This window comes from Cervus canadensis, chromosome 15 (assembly GCF_019320065.1).
Source record: "Cervus canadensis isolate Bull #8, Minnesota chromosome 15, ASM1932006v1, whole genome shotgun sequence".
NCBI lineage: Eukaryota > Metazoa > Chordata > Mammalia > Artiodactyla > Cervidae > Cervus > Cervus canadensis.
The window spans coordinates 42,551,754-42,568,253 of NC_057400.1; the positions used below are offsets into that span (position 1 = coordinate 42,551,754).

At 36.8% G+C, this 16,500-nt stretch overlaps 1 protein-coding gene across 3 annotated transcripts in view; it reads right to left on the reverse strand.

Annotated features, from left to right (window-relative positions):
* Window positions 1-16,500, reverse strand: part of KCNH7 (potassium voltage-gated channel subfamily H member 7) — a 498,724-nt gene that overhangs the window by 124,970 nt on the left and 357,254 nt on the right. For 2 of the 3 annotated variants that reach the window (XM_043488328.1, XM_043488329.1), the window contains exon 4: window positions 14,714-15,142. In XM_043488328.1, the coding sequence (XP_043344263.1) occupies window positions 14,714-15,142 (429 nt within the window). Of the gene's footprint in view, window positions 1-9,462; window positions 9,484-14,713; window positions 15,143-16,500 lie in introns of all 3 variants that reach the window. The other variant, XM_043488327.1, reaches the window with a different exon arrangement.

Sequence of the window (16,500 nt, forward strand, 5' to 3'; positions counted from 1 at the left end):
TATTTATAATTGTATATATTTCTTCTTGGATTGATCCTTTGATCATTATGTAGTGTATCCTTCTTTGTTCTCTTTTCACAGCTTTTATTTTGAAGTCTATTTATCGATATGAGTATTGCGGACTCCGCTTTCTTTGGTCTCCATTTGCAAAATATTTTTTTCCAGCCCTTCACTTTTAGTCTGTATGTGTCTCTTGTTTTGAGGGTGGGTCTCTTTGTAACAGGCAGATATGGGGTCTTGTTTTGTATCCATTCAGCCAATTCTTTGGTTCTTTGGGGGATTCAACCCATTATACTTTAAGGTAATTATTGATAGGTGTGGTCCCGTTGCCATTTACTTTGTTGTTTCGGGTTCACGTTTATACAACCTTTCTGCATTTCCTGTCTAGAGAAGATCCTTTAGCATTTGTTGAAGAGCTGGTTTGGTGGTGCTGAATTCTCTTAGCTTTTGCTTATCTGTAAAGCTTTTGAGTTCTCCTTCATATCTGAATGAGATCCTTGCTGGGTACAGTAATCTGGGTTGTAGGTTATTCTCTTTCATTACTTTCAGGACGTCCTGCCATTCCCTTCTGGCCTGGAGGGTTTCTATTGATAGGTCAGCTGTTATCCTTATGGGAATCCCTTTGTGTGTTATTTGTTGTTTTTCCTTTGCTGCTTTTAATATTTGTTCTTTGTGTTTGATCTTTGTTAGTTTGATTAATATGTGTCTTGGGGTGTTTCGCCTTGGGTTTATCCTGTTTGGGACTCTCTGGGTTTCTTGGACTTGAGTGGCTATTTCCTTCCCCATTTTAGGGAAGTTTTCAGCTATTATCTCCTCGGGTATTTTCTCATGGCCTTTCTTTTTGTCTTCTTCTTCTGGAACTCCTATGATTCGAATGTTGGGGCGTTTCACAGTGTCCCAGAGGTCCCTGAGGTTGTCCTCATTTCTTTTGATCCTTTTTTCTTTTTTCCTCTCTGCTTCATTTATTTCCACCATTTTATCTTCTACCTCACTTATCCTATCTTCTGCCTCCGTTATTCTACTCTTGGTTCCCTCCAAAGTGTTTTTGATCTCATTCATTGCATTGTTCATTTTTAATTGACTCTTTTTTATTTCTTCTAGGTCTTTATTAAACAATTCTTGTATCTTTTCAATCTTTGTCTCCAGGCTATTTATCTGTAACTCCATTTTGTTTTCAAGATTTTGGATCATTTTTATTATCATTATTCTAAATTCTTTTTCAGGTAGATTCCCTATCTCCTCCTCTTTTGTTTGACTTGGTGGGCATTTTTCATGTTCCTTTACCTGTTGGGTATTTCTTTGCCTTTTCATCTTGTTTAGATTGCTGTGTCTGGAGTGGACTTTCTGTATTCTGGAGGTCTGTGGTTCCTTTTTATTTTGGAGGATTTACCCAGTGGGTGGGGTTAGACGATTGGCTTGTCAAGGTTTCCCGGTTAGGGAAGCTTGCGTCAGTGTTCTGGTGCGTGGAACTTGATTTCTTCTTTTTGGAGAGCAATGGAGTGCCCAGTAATGAGTTTTGAGATGGGTCTATGTGTTAGGCGTCACCTTGGGCAGTCTGTATGTTGACATTCGGGGCTATGTTCCTGTGTTGCTGGAGAATTTGCGTGGTATGTCTTGCTCTAAAACTTACTGGCTCTTGGGTGGTGGTTGGTTTCAGTGTAGGTATGGAGGCTTTTGGAAGGTCATTTATTGCTTAAAGTTCCATGTAGTCAGGAGTTTTCTGGTGTTCTCAGGTTTTGGGCTTAAGTTTCCTGCCTCTGGATTTCAGTTTTATTCTTCCTGTAGTCTCAGGACTTCTCCAACTATACAGCACTGATAATAAAATTTCTAGGTTAATGGCGAAAAGATTCTCCCCCGTTAGGGACACCCAGAGAGGTTCACAGAGTTACATGAACAGGAGAAAAGGGAGGAGGGAGATAGAGATGAGCAGGAGGAGAAAAAGGGGGACTCAAGAGGAGAGAGACAGATCTACGCAGCTGTCTGTTCCCAGAGTGTTCTCCGTATCTCAAACACCTACAAGGATTCACAGAATTAGATTGGGAAGAGAAAGGGAAAGGAGGAAATAGAGGTGTTCTGAGGTAGAAAACAGAGAGTCAAGATTGGGAGAGAATAATCTTCGGTTTAAAGATAGGGCTTCTCTTTTTTTTTTTTTTGGTAAGGTTATAGTGTAGTGAAAATGAAAATGAAGAGTAGTAGAGGAGTACTAGAGGACTTTAAAAGAAATAAGAGAAAAAGAAAAATAGAAAATAAAAGAGAAAACGGAAAGGAAAAAAAGGAAGAAAAAAGAAAAAAAAAGAAAAAGAAAAAAAAGAAAAAAAAAAAAAAAAAAAAAAAAAAAAAAAAAAAAAAAAAAAAAAAAAGAAAGAAAGAAAAAAAAAATTTTTTTTTCCCCTAATTAAAAAAATTGTAAAAATCTATGAAAACGAAAGTTAAGGAGTAATGGGGGAGTAATAGGGAATTTTAAAGGCAAATAAAAGAGAAAAAATAAAAAAGAAAAAATATAAAAAGAAAAAAAAATTTTTTTTTTTTTCCTTACTTAGAAAAAAAAAAGTAAAAATATATCTAGGAGTTTCTCTGGAGCTGCTGCGGTCAGTGTGGGTTCGCTCAGTTTCAGATAGCTCCTCGTTCCAGCTTACACTTCTCGATATCTACAGGGCCCTTCCGGTGAAGTCGGTGTTTTCTACAGGGATTTTAATCTGTTGCACCAGTCCCTTCTGAAGCGGTTCCCTTTGTTTATTTGGCTTCTGTTTGCCGGTCTCTTCAGACCCTCATTTCCGCCCTGACACAGGCGGGCGGAGGTGGACTCTTCTTCAGTCAGCTAGTTCCGTTGCGCTGCTGGGAGGGGCTGACGCTGCGGGGAGGGGCTGGCGCTGCGGGGCGGGGCTGACGCTGCGGGGAGGGGCTGGCCCTGCGGGGGCGGGCTGGCGCTGCCGGGAGGGGCTGACGCTGCTTTCTCCGTCTGCCGCTGCTCAGGCTCCCGGCTGTTCTATATGGAGCGCGCCCCGCTCTGCGCTAGGTTCCAGCCCTCGGGTGTTACACAAAAGCGCGGAAGGAAAAGCTGCGCCTGCTCTCTGTGCCTTCCCCGTCAGAGCGGTCCAGGCAGCGAGGGGCTTGATGGGCGCACTATCCCCAGGTGTGGCGCACTCACTCCCTTCCGCGGACCCAGTCTCAGTTTCCGCTGGCGCCAGTCGGGTGCGCGCGCCTTCCGCCCTCTGCGTCCCCAGCCCCAGTCCCCGCCCGCGCCGGTCGGGTGCCTGCGCCCTGTGTCTCGCCGCGACCTTCCCCTCCCCCCTGCCTCCTGCCTCCTGCGGGGCTGGGCGGGTCCGCAGCCTGCGACCTCTTCTTGGGACTTTCTCCGTCCCTTTGTTCTGCGAACGGCCGGCAGTGTGTTCCGGCCGGTCAACTCTCTCCCCCTTGGTCTCCCACAGTTCAAGCTGGCACCTCACAGAAGCTCCCTCCGATTGTCCTCAGGGCACTCAGGCCCGGACCCTAGCCCAAGCAAGGCCGCCTAAGACTCCCTTCCCGGGACGGGTCTCCGTCCTTAGCTCTTTTGTCTCACTTTTTATCCTTTATATTTTGTCCTACCTCCTTTCGAAGACAATGGTCTGCTTTTCTGGGCGCCTGATGACCTCAGCTAGCGATCAGAAGTTGTTTTGTGAGGTTTGCTCTGCATTCAGTTATTCTTTTGATGAATTTGTAGGAGAGAAAGTGGTCTCCCCGTCCTACTCCTCCGCCATCTTGGCTCCTCCCCCTCTACTAATGTTTTGATTGCCATTTCTTCTTCTAATCCATCTTCTGGTTCTTATTGCTTATGAAGGTGAATAGTCTGCAAGGTCTTTCTTAAGTATTGGAGGATATATGTATGTCCTTATGAGAAGTAGGATGTCTTTCTCCTGCACAATGCATTATTGCTGCACATTATCCCACAGGGAATCATTTTGACACTACACTGAAAAGCAAGGGCCAATTCATTTGTGAGGATATCGCACTTTCTCAATTTCTCCCCAGTTGATTTTGGTATTATTTATAATTTAATTTTGATTATTCACTATTTAAAAATTTATATATAAATAAGTCCAATTTGTCACTACTTATTCCACTAGTGGTTTTGACTTTGCTATCCCTTCACACTCCTGCTCTATCATTTTAGCCAGTACTTATATGGAATGTTTTATCATGCCTTTAATGTTATTAAAACCAAATATTTTTTCATATTTCATATGATATCTTCTAGGGTAGTTATATTTGAACATTAACATATTGATAGAAATATTTTATTATAAGCTGCTTTTCTGTTATTCCTCCTGTATAATTAAGAAATTATGTTGGCCTTTTAGAAATAGGTTATTCATCTCTGAATATCATTTTGGGATAGTCAAGTGAGCATAACAGGAAGTTGAAACAAAAGGACACTAATCTGATAGGGCTAAGAAGCCACTGGCCAATACACATCACACAAAGATTTGGCGTCAGAATATTGCAAGTTCATTGCAATCTGTATTTCATCTTCCCTTACTTTCTAACGGAAAACATTTCTAAACTGTTAGTCTGTTCTTTTTTAATGCTAGGTTTCCTTTTAAATTTATACATTTAAAGACTTCAGCAGAACTTAAAATATATTACTTAAAATAATTCACTCGTGTTTAGATTCAAAATCTATTTCATCTTGTATAACAAAGATCATTATGCTCTTCTCCACTGCTTTTGAAGCAGGTGTTTATATGCAGCAGTCTGTTAGTGTCTGCAATGATTATCAATGTCAGTTTAGGTTTCTCTGAAATCTGTCTAAATTCTAATGAAAATAACTTCCTACACTTTAATTAAGGAAGGTATTAGTAATATCCTCGTTTTACCAATTGTAAGCCTAAGCACACACAATAGGAGGCCAAAAGGGAATAAGAATCAAGCACCAGAAATTAGAATGCAGGGCTTCCTACCTCCTAGGTCTATATTAAGAGAGGCCTTGGTTAAGAATTTAAAGGTGAAAAAAAAAAAAGAATTTAAAGGTGAAAGGAAGCCTCCCTGAGAGTGATCATAAACAGATGGCATTTAAAATGCTAATGAAAGAAAAGAGAATAACCTGTAAAACAAAGTAAATGAATTTAAAGAAAATAGATGGGCAGAAATAAAGGGAAATAGTAGATGCAATGGGGATTCCAGGGTGGCTCATGGTAAAGAATCTGCCTGCCAATGCAGGAGACCCAGGAGATACCGGTTGGATCCCTGGGTCAGGAAGATTCCCTGGAGAAGGAAATGGCAACCCATTCCAGTATTCTTGCCTGAGAAATCTCATGGACAGAGGAGCCTAGAGGGTTCCATGGGGTTGCAAAGAGTCAGACACCACTGAGTGACTGAATATACACACACTAGATTCAATAGAAAATAATAAAGCTCAAAAGTATTTAGGAGGACTTGACAATTTTTAGAGAAACATTTGCAAAATGGATGAACAGACTAAATTTTCTAATATTCTAGTAGGATATAGAAAACAGGAGACCATGAAGACTAAACTCACCTAGAGCCAGACATCCTGGAATGTGAAGTCAAGTGGACCTTGGGAAGCATCACTACGAACAAAGCTAGCGGAGGTGATGGAATTCCAGCTCAGCTATTTTAAATCCTAAAAGATGATGCTGTTAAAATGCTGCACTCAATATGCCAGAAAATTTGAAAAAATCAGCAGTGGCCACAGGACTGGAAAATGTCAGTTTTCATTCCAATCCCAAAGAAGGACAATGCTAAAGAATGTTCAAACTACTGCACAATTGCACTCATTTTGCAAGCTAGCAAGGTAATGCTCAAAATCCTTCAAGCCAGGCTTCAAGAGTACGTGAACCAAGAACTCCGAATGTACAAGCTGGACTTAGAAAAGGCAGAGGAACCTGAAATCAAATTGCCAACATCCATTGGATCATATAAAAAGACTAAGCTAACAGTTGGATCAAGCTCAAATATATAGGTGTCTGATTAAATATAAAATAAGCCAGGTTCCAGCTACAAAGAAGTATCTGCATTTAAAGATCAAGCTACAGGCTAAAGCAACATCTGGGAAGAATTTTAGATCAAAGGTATTTCAAATTTTTATGATGAGGTTATTTGAATTTATCATGAGTTACAAGATGCTAATGGAGAAGGAAATAACAACTTACTCCAGTGTTCTTGCCTGGAGAATTCCAGAGGAGCCTGGTGGGCTACAGTCCATGGGGTTGACTGGATTAAACAACCCCACTAAGCAACTAGCACACATATGCACACAAGATGTGAAAGGAGAATATATTGTCCTCAAGATGCTGCTGGATTTCTGATAAACTTTTGAAAAAATAATGCTATTAAAAAAAAAAGATTATTGCTCTTGAGAGCCAAAGGGAACAGAAAAGGAAACCAAAAAGATTAAGGGTGATTTCAAATCATCTTTATACAGTATTTCTTACAGCATGAGTTTATTTGGCTAAAGTTTAATAAAACCTAAATTGCTGAAGTGGCTTAACATTAAAGAAAATGCGAATGCAGTATTTAGTAATTGGATTTTGTAAAAGACCACTGTCATTAAGTATAAGATAACCAGTTTGACATTAAAAATATATCAGAATTAATCACCAAATTATTTGTAATCAATATCCATATTGTTTGTTTCTGTGCATGACATATACTTTACAGAAGAAAACTGTCATGACTGAAAATCAATTTGTAAATTCTTGTAAGATCACAAACACTTGGTAACAGTCAATGTAGCATATGAGATAAAAGTTATATTAGATCAGTTGATCTCCTTTGTGTATCTGATAGCTTTTGTGACTAGAGGGGAGGTGAAAGGACTCATATGCCAGATTCATAGATGACTTGGAAATTGAACATACCGTTGTCAGTGGAGTATAGAGTTGTTTGGGATAATGAAGAGGTAGAAGCTATACAGAGGTAAACTTTTTAAAATGACTTACTAAGTGGTGTAAGTGGGGTTAATTTTTATGGTGACTTGGGAAGTAGAATAAACAGAATAACCACTAGAATTGAGTTTATCTTTCACATATTAGAAAAATTGTTTAAATATATGATGTGCACATTCACACATACATATAAGCAGCACGTGCAATTTATTTGAATTAACTTTTTCACTCTTTGATAATGGGTTATACTTTTGTACACTCTTAAGTCTTATTTCAGAGTCAGAGTGTTAAGGGAATTTATTAAAGGAAAACAAAATTGATCCGAAGAAAAAAGGTGAAATGGCCATTTTAGCAGAAAAGATTTGAGTGTCAATTTGCTGTTTTTGCTGTGATGTTACATAAAGAATAGAAGTAACCAACTAGTATCTCAGTCCACTCAGGATAGATGAAGGGAAAACAATTACATTTCAGCAAGGATTTAAATTAGCTTTTGTATAGGCAGGAATAATAGATTTTCTAAGAAAGTTAAAGAATGGGATCCTCTAGAGATAAAGATGCTTCTACCACCTGTGCAAGAGATTTCACCAATATTCTTGCCTAAGGGGAATAAACTAGATGATCTTAAGGCCTTCCAAGCACATTTCTAAATATTTTAGTTTGTTAAAGAAATTGTTTTTGGTTAAGTCAATATTGAAAAAAGATATAATTATGTATTTGCATACAGAGATGTATAGAATTGTTTATTTTTAAAAATTTTCATTTAAATATGGTTTAGTAACAAGGCCCAAAAAATTTTAAAAAGCACACTTAATGCATTGTCCTGTGGCTAATTAGGATATTAATTACTCTGTGAAAATCTCAAAGAGCCAGGCACTTAAATATTTTTAAATAGTTTTCAAAATCAGAGCCTGAACAAATAATAAAGACACTGGAGGGCACATTTACATTAAATTTTTAATGAAATTGCTCATGTTTTACCTTTTAACTTTATAAATATTAATATGTGAAAACTTTCTAGAGTGGGTTAGAGTTTCTTAATCCCAAATTCTGACTTTTATGATTCGTTTTTATTCAAAGACTATTGCTATTAAAAAATGGAGGACTGAAAGAATGGGTTGGAGATTAAATGGCTTATGCTATAAGGAAAAAATGAATTAATGTAGCTTGTATGACATGAAAACTATGTGAACTACTAGTCTGAAGATTAGTGAGCTCAATTTCCTGTTTACTGAGGAAAATTATATTTGTTTCTCACTGCATTTAAAGATCACTGGAAAATTAATGTCTAATAATTTATTGCTAATTGTTAAATACTAAAGCCAGTCATGTTTCACACAGGCCAGTTGTCGTGAGCTGTCTGTATTCTGTTTTTTGAGGTTATGTTCTGAATTATATCAACTCAAATCACTACCCACAGCTGACACTAATTTGTTCCCTTTTAGAAATCTCAGTGGAAAGGCCAAGGATAAAATAATCATGTATATGAAATTCCATCCTGTAATTGGAGGTCACCTGCACAGACCCTTTTGAAATACTTAGAAAATGAAGTTAGGATAGAGAAAAGCTGCCATGATTTCTCTTATTTTCAAATTACCTGGGATGCTGATGAGAAAACATCTTTAGTTTCTAGTGCTCTTAATTCAGAATCATCACCAGCTCTGAATTAGTTAGGGAAGCATTTGAGAAATCAATATACAAAACTTCACAGTGATCAGAGTAGAGTGACATACGGAAGAGGCCAAAACAGTGATCTCTAAGTAACGATGGTCACTGATGGAGACGTGTCCATGCAACACACATGCACAAATGAGTATTGTCACCATGTGGACGCCCACAGCAGCATGCAGAGCGTATGCTACAGGACTAAGTTCCAAAAGTTTCCAATTGGATGAGAATAATATGATTTTTATATTTTGTGGTTTTTGCATCTAGTACAATAAAGTAGAAAAACTGAAGTGAATTTTCTATTTTTAGTCAGATCCAGGTTTATTCAGAGGTATTGCCCAGTTAAACCTACATTAGCTTCAGATCATGCTAGTGATTTCAGACTTATAGAGGACACAATTAAAAATGATTGAAATGTTATATAGAAAAATAGGAAATGACTATCATGCATATACAGTTTACTACTACAGTAAGCTTAAAACCATACCCCCTGCCATCCAGGAACGTGAAACTAGTTTTAAGGAAACAAAAGAGGAACAAGTGAAGTGATGCTGTCATGTAGCACTTTGTTTATTTTATTTAATCTGGTACTCAAAAAAGATTTTTTTTGGTTGAAATATATTTAGCTTAATATTTGCTTCTTTCCAAATTATTCAAATGTTTAGGAAGTCTTCATTGTCAACCTAGGCTTATACTCCTTGCAGGAAAAAGGAGTTCTTAATCATTTTGGTGACACAGTTGAGAAAGTAACAACATCTCCACCAAAATCAAGCCATGATGTCTCCACCAGGCACCTGGACTCACTAAGGGCAGCATGATCTTGCATTGAACAGGGCATAGAGCAGGCAAGTTAACATGCCGAGTAAGGGGGCAATTTAAGCATCAGATGATGGAACTTGAGTTCATACATTACCTTTAACATTGCGACCATTGTCTGTTTTGAGCACGTAAGGAAAAAAAGAGAGAAATATGAAAACTAAAATTATGTTATATGCACTGAATAACCTCTGTAACAACAATCACAGAAAATAGGATGCAATGATTGAAAATGTATCTTTGAAATTAATATCCTGTATTCTTCAACCAAGTAAGATGCATATGCTAAAAATAGTATCTGCCATCATAAGCATCTGTGTTCAAATATGTGAAACATTAATCTCACTTAATTTCAATGGATCCCAAGATCCAGATATTATAATTATGACTATTTGGAGAAAGCCATATCTGTATGCCTAGAGTTGGGTAAAAACTTTCAACACATCAGAAGTCAATTTTAGTGTAGCTTCAGCCACCACTTACAAAGAACTACACAGCATTTTGTATGTTAAGTAATGTTTTTCATTATAAACTAAACTAGTGTGCTAATAAAAAGTGGTTCTAAGACAATGGTTTAATAAACCAACTTGAATTATTAATCACAATTTTATGAACAATCCATGTCACAAATGCTCTTCAATGTATATTTTGAAAATATGAAGCAGCAGTCTCAGAGCCATTCTTAGGCAAAAATAATTATAAGAAATCAGTGAAAGATTTGACTGTTTAAACGTAATGTGAGATTTAAAAATTTATGTTGTCCACAATACAGTCAATGTACTACCTAGAATTTTTAGGAAATTTGTTTATATTATAATGGGTTTGTTTTCAAATTTCAAAATGGAGTGTTTTCAGATTTATTTTGAGATTAGTCATCTGACATTGTTACATATTGCTGCTAACAAAATATTCATTACTAGTTTTGAAACAAACAAGCTTAATATTAATGACATCATGTTAAAAACTTTCAAATATAATCAAGATTTGAAAGATATGTTGTCAACACATGTGCTAGTGCTATTCATATTTAAAATCTTGGGATATATCATAATTGTTTCAAATTCAACAACTGAAGCAATTTCAATAGTGTGGTATACTGAATTGCTGTCATAGACATTATCTCACACAGAGATGCACAAATAAAATAGTGACCTTATATGTCAATGCTCTGCCCTCTTTGAGGGACTATAAGCAGCAAATAGGGCTAATGGAAGAGACTTTGAGTACAAGGAATTAATTATCTCCATCAGAAGCTGGGCTCAACAATCATTAGGAAAGTAATAACTGCTTGTGAGCAAGTAGTTAAACATTATAACTCTATTCATCAACCTGGAAATCACATGTAAAGAACTGTAAGTTCCAAAGACAACTGCCCCACAGTGATATTATATAGTTAATGCTGCATTGACATTCTGAGACAAAGCATATGGTCTTTGCATTGGTGCCAGCTAAGATCTTCTTGTATAGATCTGCTAGCTAAGATCTTCATGACAGTATAAGTGCAGAAATTAGAATAAGCCTTTAGAGTCTTGTAGCAGTTTGACAGAATAATTTTACATCTGTTCAATTTAATAATACAAGAATTGGGGCTTATATTTTTATGTCTATTTTTTAAAATTTCATTTTCCATATAGTGCATTATTACTGTATTTACAAATATATTTGTTTGTGTAGGAAAACAAAAACAAAAACTTCTGGTCCTTCACCACAAATGGTTTGATAATTATGGTTCTAAGGTATTTGGTAATGTAGATTAGGTGAAAAGATGATGTAAAATAATATGCACTGATATATTTGCAAATTATTTCAAGTTCTATAAAATAACCTATATAGGAGAGAATTTTCTTCTTGAGTGAAGAGGCAACAATTGAAATCATTAAATAATTATATAGAGTCATAAAATTAAAATCAGTTTAAAAGCTTTCCATCTTCCTTATCAGTGCCTCAGTTTCTAAAGCATATTAAATTATATAGCTTTAGGAACTGTAGTTTCTTCTATACTAATTAGGGATTTTGTATCTAAAATTGCTCTAGTGGTGAAGTACAAAATACCTTCTGAATTATCAATTGGTATTCAGAAGCCGACTTTAGCATCTGTAAAAAAAATGATACAGATTTTGAAAATAATATAGCTTGGGTGGGAGAAGAAAACTGAGGATGATCTCAATTGTCCATCCTTGTCCATAAATAAAACCTGTACTGAGAAACCCAAAATACTAACATATCATTTTCCCATAATTGCATCAGTAACTGTGTGCTAAATGGAGACTACATAAAATTGAAAACAATAAAGTTATATCATGAAATCTTATCTAACTTAGTACCACTGTCAAAACACAGGTTAAGTCTGTACCATGCACTGAATATGCATGATTTAATATTGTTTCTGAATGCTATTGCACTGTAACTCGGGTTCTAGGCAATAAGGCCAGTCTCTGAAAAGTCAGTATGTTTGCTAAAGAAGACTACACTAAGTGGACTGACTAACTAAAATATATGCTGGCCATTTGAATTACTATATTGGACTTACTGTTCCGCTATAGGATCCAGCGCTTAAAGACTAAATTTCAGAAGTTTCTTTCAGTCAGGAGATAGTGAGCATGATGTGACTAGATGGTACAGAGTTTTAGACAATGATCTGATTTGAAAATTGTTCTTGACTTTATTTTCCTTTTTCCTTTTGACTTTCTTTGGACTAGAGAATAAAATAAATGTGTTAATTGCTCTTGTACCATATCAAATCTATCTTACAGAAAACTGTTCTTTTTATTTCTGTGATACTGATTTATCTCTCTTTGAATTTTTTCTTGTTAATTCATTTTCTTTCACCTCTTCTGTCTTCTCTACTTCACTGCACTCTTTAAATAGAGATCTCTCACATGATTCAATCCTATGATTTTTGTTTAAATTGCAGAGTACTAATGAATAGATAATTCACTACTGCCTGATGTGTATGGTTCTGTAACACAATTCATGAGCATGATGCTCTTAAAGTCACATCAATGCTTACTGAGTTCTTGCCACAAAACCAAAGCCATGGAGCCAACCATGCTAGACTTTCAGCACTAGAGAAGCTCTCGACAACATCATTATTTGTGTGTTTATCTAATAGCATTGAAAGACATAAAATGTGGAATGAATGTAGAATAATAAGAAATAATAATAAGAAATGCTATCATATATGTAAACACTGTTTTACACACTTAGGTATGAAATCATTTAATTCTGGTTTGGAAAGGAGAAACGGGTCCTTATGGCTATGAGCGGTAGTGTGAGAAGGGACAAAGTGGGCATGAGTATTCCCAGCAGAACAAAGCAATGAAGGAAGAAAATGCATGAGATACTTTTGGGAAAAGGTGATTATTTTTGTGCAGGTTTAGAATTGAGTAGATAGAAGGGGAGGAAATCTTGCAGGGGCTAGAAATGAAGCTTGAAAAAACTATGGTCTGCTGGATAAGTGTCCAGTACCCTACACTAAGGAGCCCCGTGATCAGATTTATGTTTTAAAAAGGAAACCAGCAGTACCATGGATGATGACAGGCACTCACAGGAATAAATACCACAGAGAGGACAGTGGGCCTCTCCAGAACCCAAATCGTAGAAAGTGAGACTAATGCATCCATGCAGTGGGTGCTGTGGAGCCCTACACCAAGGTCACAGGTGTGGAGCCCTGTACCAAAGTCAGAGGTTAAAAATCTCTGGAACTGACCAAGCCCTATAGCAACTGTTGCCATGAGTCTCTGGATCAAAACCAGCCAGTTCCCGACTCCAAATTAGGTAAAGTACCCACCCTATTATCCGCCTTATATCATCCTGGTCAATCACCTAATGCCACCATTCCAGTAGAAATGTCTTGAGACTATAAAAATTGGCTGCCCAGCTGTGAAAGGGTTTGGCTTTCCCTTGAGCCAGCCCACTGTTCTAACAGTGTCTCCTAATACACTTTATTCTCTTCTAATTTTGCCTCATGTCTGGAAATTTTTTCCAACATATGCACAGACCATGACAGATACCCTGAATCTTGGACCTCCCTGGAGAAGTTTCAGTGATTCAACATTTCCTTGCAGCAAGGTTTCGTGAAGCATACATTAAAGAACAACAACACTGAATGGATGGATTGTGGATTCTGGAGACCAGTCCTGGGTTTGAAAGTGCTTCCCTGGTGGCTCAGATGGTGAAGAATGTGCCTGCAATGCAGGAGAACTGGGTTCAATCCTTGGGTCGAGAAGATCTCCTAGAGAAGGGAATGGCTACCCACTCCAGTATTCTTGCCTGAAGAATTCCATGGACAGAAGAGCCTGACAGGCTACAGTCCACAGGGCTGCAAAGAGTCAGGCACAATTGAGCGACTAACACTTTCTGGCACTTCATAAATTTCATGACCTAGGACCAGATATTTGTGTAACATATCTAAGTGTTGTGTGCTAAGTCACTTCAGTTGTGTTCAATTCTTTGCAACCCCTTGGACTGTAGCCCACCAGGCTCCTCTGTCCATGAGGTTCTCCAAGTAAGAATATTGGAGTGAACTGCCATGCCCTCCTCCAGGGAAGCTTCCTAAAGTCCTGATGCAGGGATTGAATACTAGTCTGTTTTGTCTCCCGCATTGGCTGGCAGATTCTTGAGACATCAGGGATGCCTCTAAGTCTTAGTTTCCTCATCTATTAAATCCTGGACTTAATAATAGATTCTAATTCATAAAGTTATTATAAGAATTAAATGAGTTAATGAGTATGCCTCATACATGTAAATACTCAACAAATGTTATCATTATAATGTTAAAGCTGAGCTGTTTTTGTTGTTCTAAAGAGGGCAGAGAGAAATAATGAATTTTGACTTTGAATTTCATGTTGTTTTTGGTTGAGCCCCTTGCCCCTTCCTATCTCTTCCCTTCCCCCAATTAGTGTATAGCTTTCTTATCACTCAGTATATCATATTTCATATACCTTTTCCTTTTGGAAAGAGTTGGTCAGTAAAATAGTCCTATGATCACGCACCACACTTTTTGACCAGTTCTTGACTATTTACTAAATGAGCACAATGCATTAAGTTTGAGATGATAGTGTTATCACCTAAACAGACCTTATGTTAAGCATTAGTTATTTAACACTCGATAAAGTAAGCAGATAATAGTTATCATTCTACATCAATAAAGAAGCCAGAAAAAAAAAATAGTCACTAGGATTCAAAGAGGAAATCAGTAACAATTCTGCAGAATTGATATTTTTAATAGGTTCTACTCACATTTCTTCTTCACAAGTATAAGGATTAGTGTTGAAATAAAACACTATACAGAAATTACCTTTCTTTACCCCAAGTTTCCATATTAAAAAAAAAAATTACTAACATACCTTCACTGGCATGTCGGTCTCTAAATATGCTCTTGGGATGGACATTGAATCCTTCTATATCATGAACCGAGGAAGCCCTCCGGATACTACAAATGCTTTCCTTTGATCTGGAATGAGTCAGCTGGGAACTTGACTGCAGCATGTCAGGGTAGAGTCGGTCCCATTGCCTTTTGGGAGAGGAATGGTCAAGAGGTCCGGAGATATTCACCAAGGGGGAACATTTGCTGGGCTGTATCAAGGCTTTTGTATCATCTGCTTCTGAGGGGCTGCAGCTCTCTTTTGTGGGAGACTTTAAGTGCTTCATGGCTACGGAATCATCACTGTGTTTAGATGACTCAATCACTACCACATCAGGATCTTCTTGTGGTAAGGACTGCTTTCTGTAAGTGAGAACTCTCAGACCAGGGAATTTGAACCCAAAGAGTTTCCCTACAAATGGAGATAGGAAAGAACATTATTACACGACAAAGGATATATTCCTTCAAACAAACAAACATTGTTGACACATATTTAACTACCATGTAAAAGATTATTAACAAATACTTAAGTTATTTACAGTTGGAATGTGGTTTATGGTCAAAAATGTCTCTGGGACTGATATGAATTATCATATAAGTTGTAAGAAAATAGTGAAATGATTTTACCATGTTTCTGATGGTTAGATATAGTCCAGTGATACAAAAGCATTATTTGGATGACTTTTTTGTTTTAATAAATTACAAAATATATTCACTATACATCCATTTGCTTAAAGGGAAACCGAGCATTGGAGTACAGTTTAGAAGGAAAAAGAAGGGATGGGATACTATATGTAAAAGGGCCAGACACAGGAAAGATTATAGTGGATGTGTGTGGGAGGTCTATGGAAGGGAGGATGCTATAGTATTGGAAGTGTAGGAAAGGGAATGAGGTTGGAATGTGGCCTGACATATTCTAAAAGATTTATATTGGATGATATTGTTAGTCTAGTGTTGATGTGAAAAGTGGGGTCAACTGTGTTTGAAACAGTCCTTATTCTGCTTGGAATTCCTGAAAAACGTTTGGTTTCAGAGTGGGTTGTAAACATAAGAATTTCTTTGTCCTGATTAGTTTTTGTTCCAATAGCTAAGAATATGGCATGGAATGTTATATGTATCTCAGAATGGTTGATGCTTAGAAGGACAACTAAACATAAACATTAAAATATAGATATTAAAAATTAAAAAATTAGCTAATAAACACATAAATTTACTGGTGTAAAATATGCAAATTAAAACAAGATAGTATCTTCCATGCTTAAACATATAGTAAAATGAAAACAAGAAACATAACATCTAGTGCTGGCAAAGAATGCTGACAAGCATTCTGATGCTTTGCTAGTGGAACAGCAAACTGGTACAAATTCTTTGGAAAATCATCTTACAACATCTATGAAAGTGAAAAAAATACAATTTTCATATACACTTTTAATTTGACTCAGAAATCCCTTTTATAGGATACTACAAATGCACCAAAACAAAATGCAATCATATTATCCATTAGAAGGAGAATAGTGGAATAAATTATGGCATTTTTATACTTTGGAATCTTATGATGTTCTTTAAAAACAAGAATATGCATATGCTTTGATTAGATGGTTACTCAAATATAGTTTTACATGAAAAGGGAAGTTTCAGTTTAATGTGTTTATGGTGACATTAATTCATTAAGAATAATAAAACTTTGCATTTGCCCATAGAAGTCATATGGCAGTAGAAAAAGATGTGGAAAAACACAATCCACAGTTTTAATGTTGATTGGATCAGTGG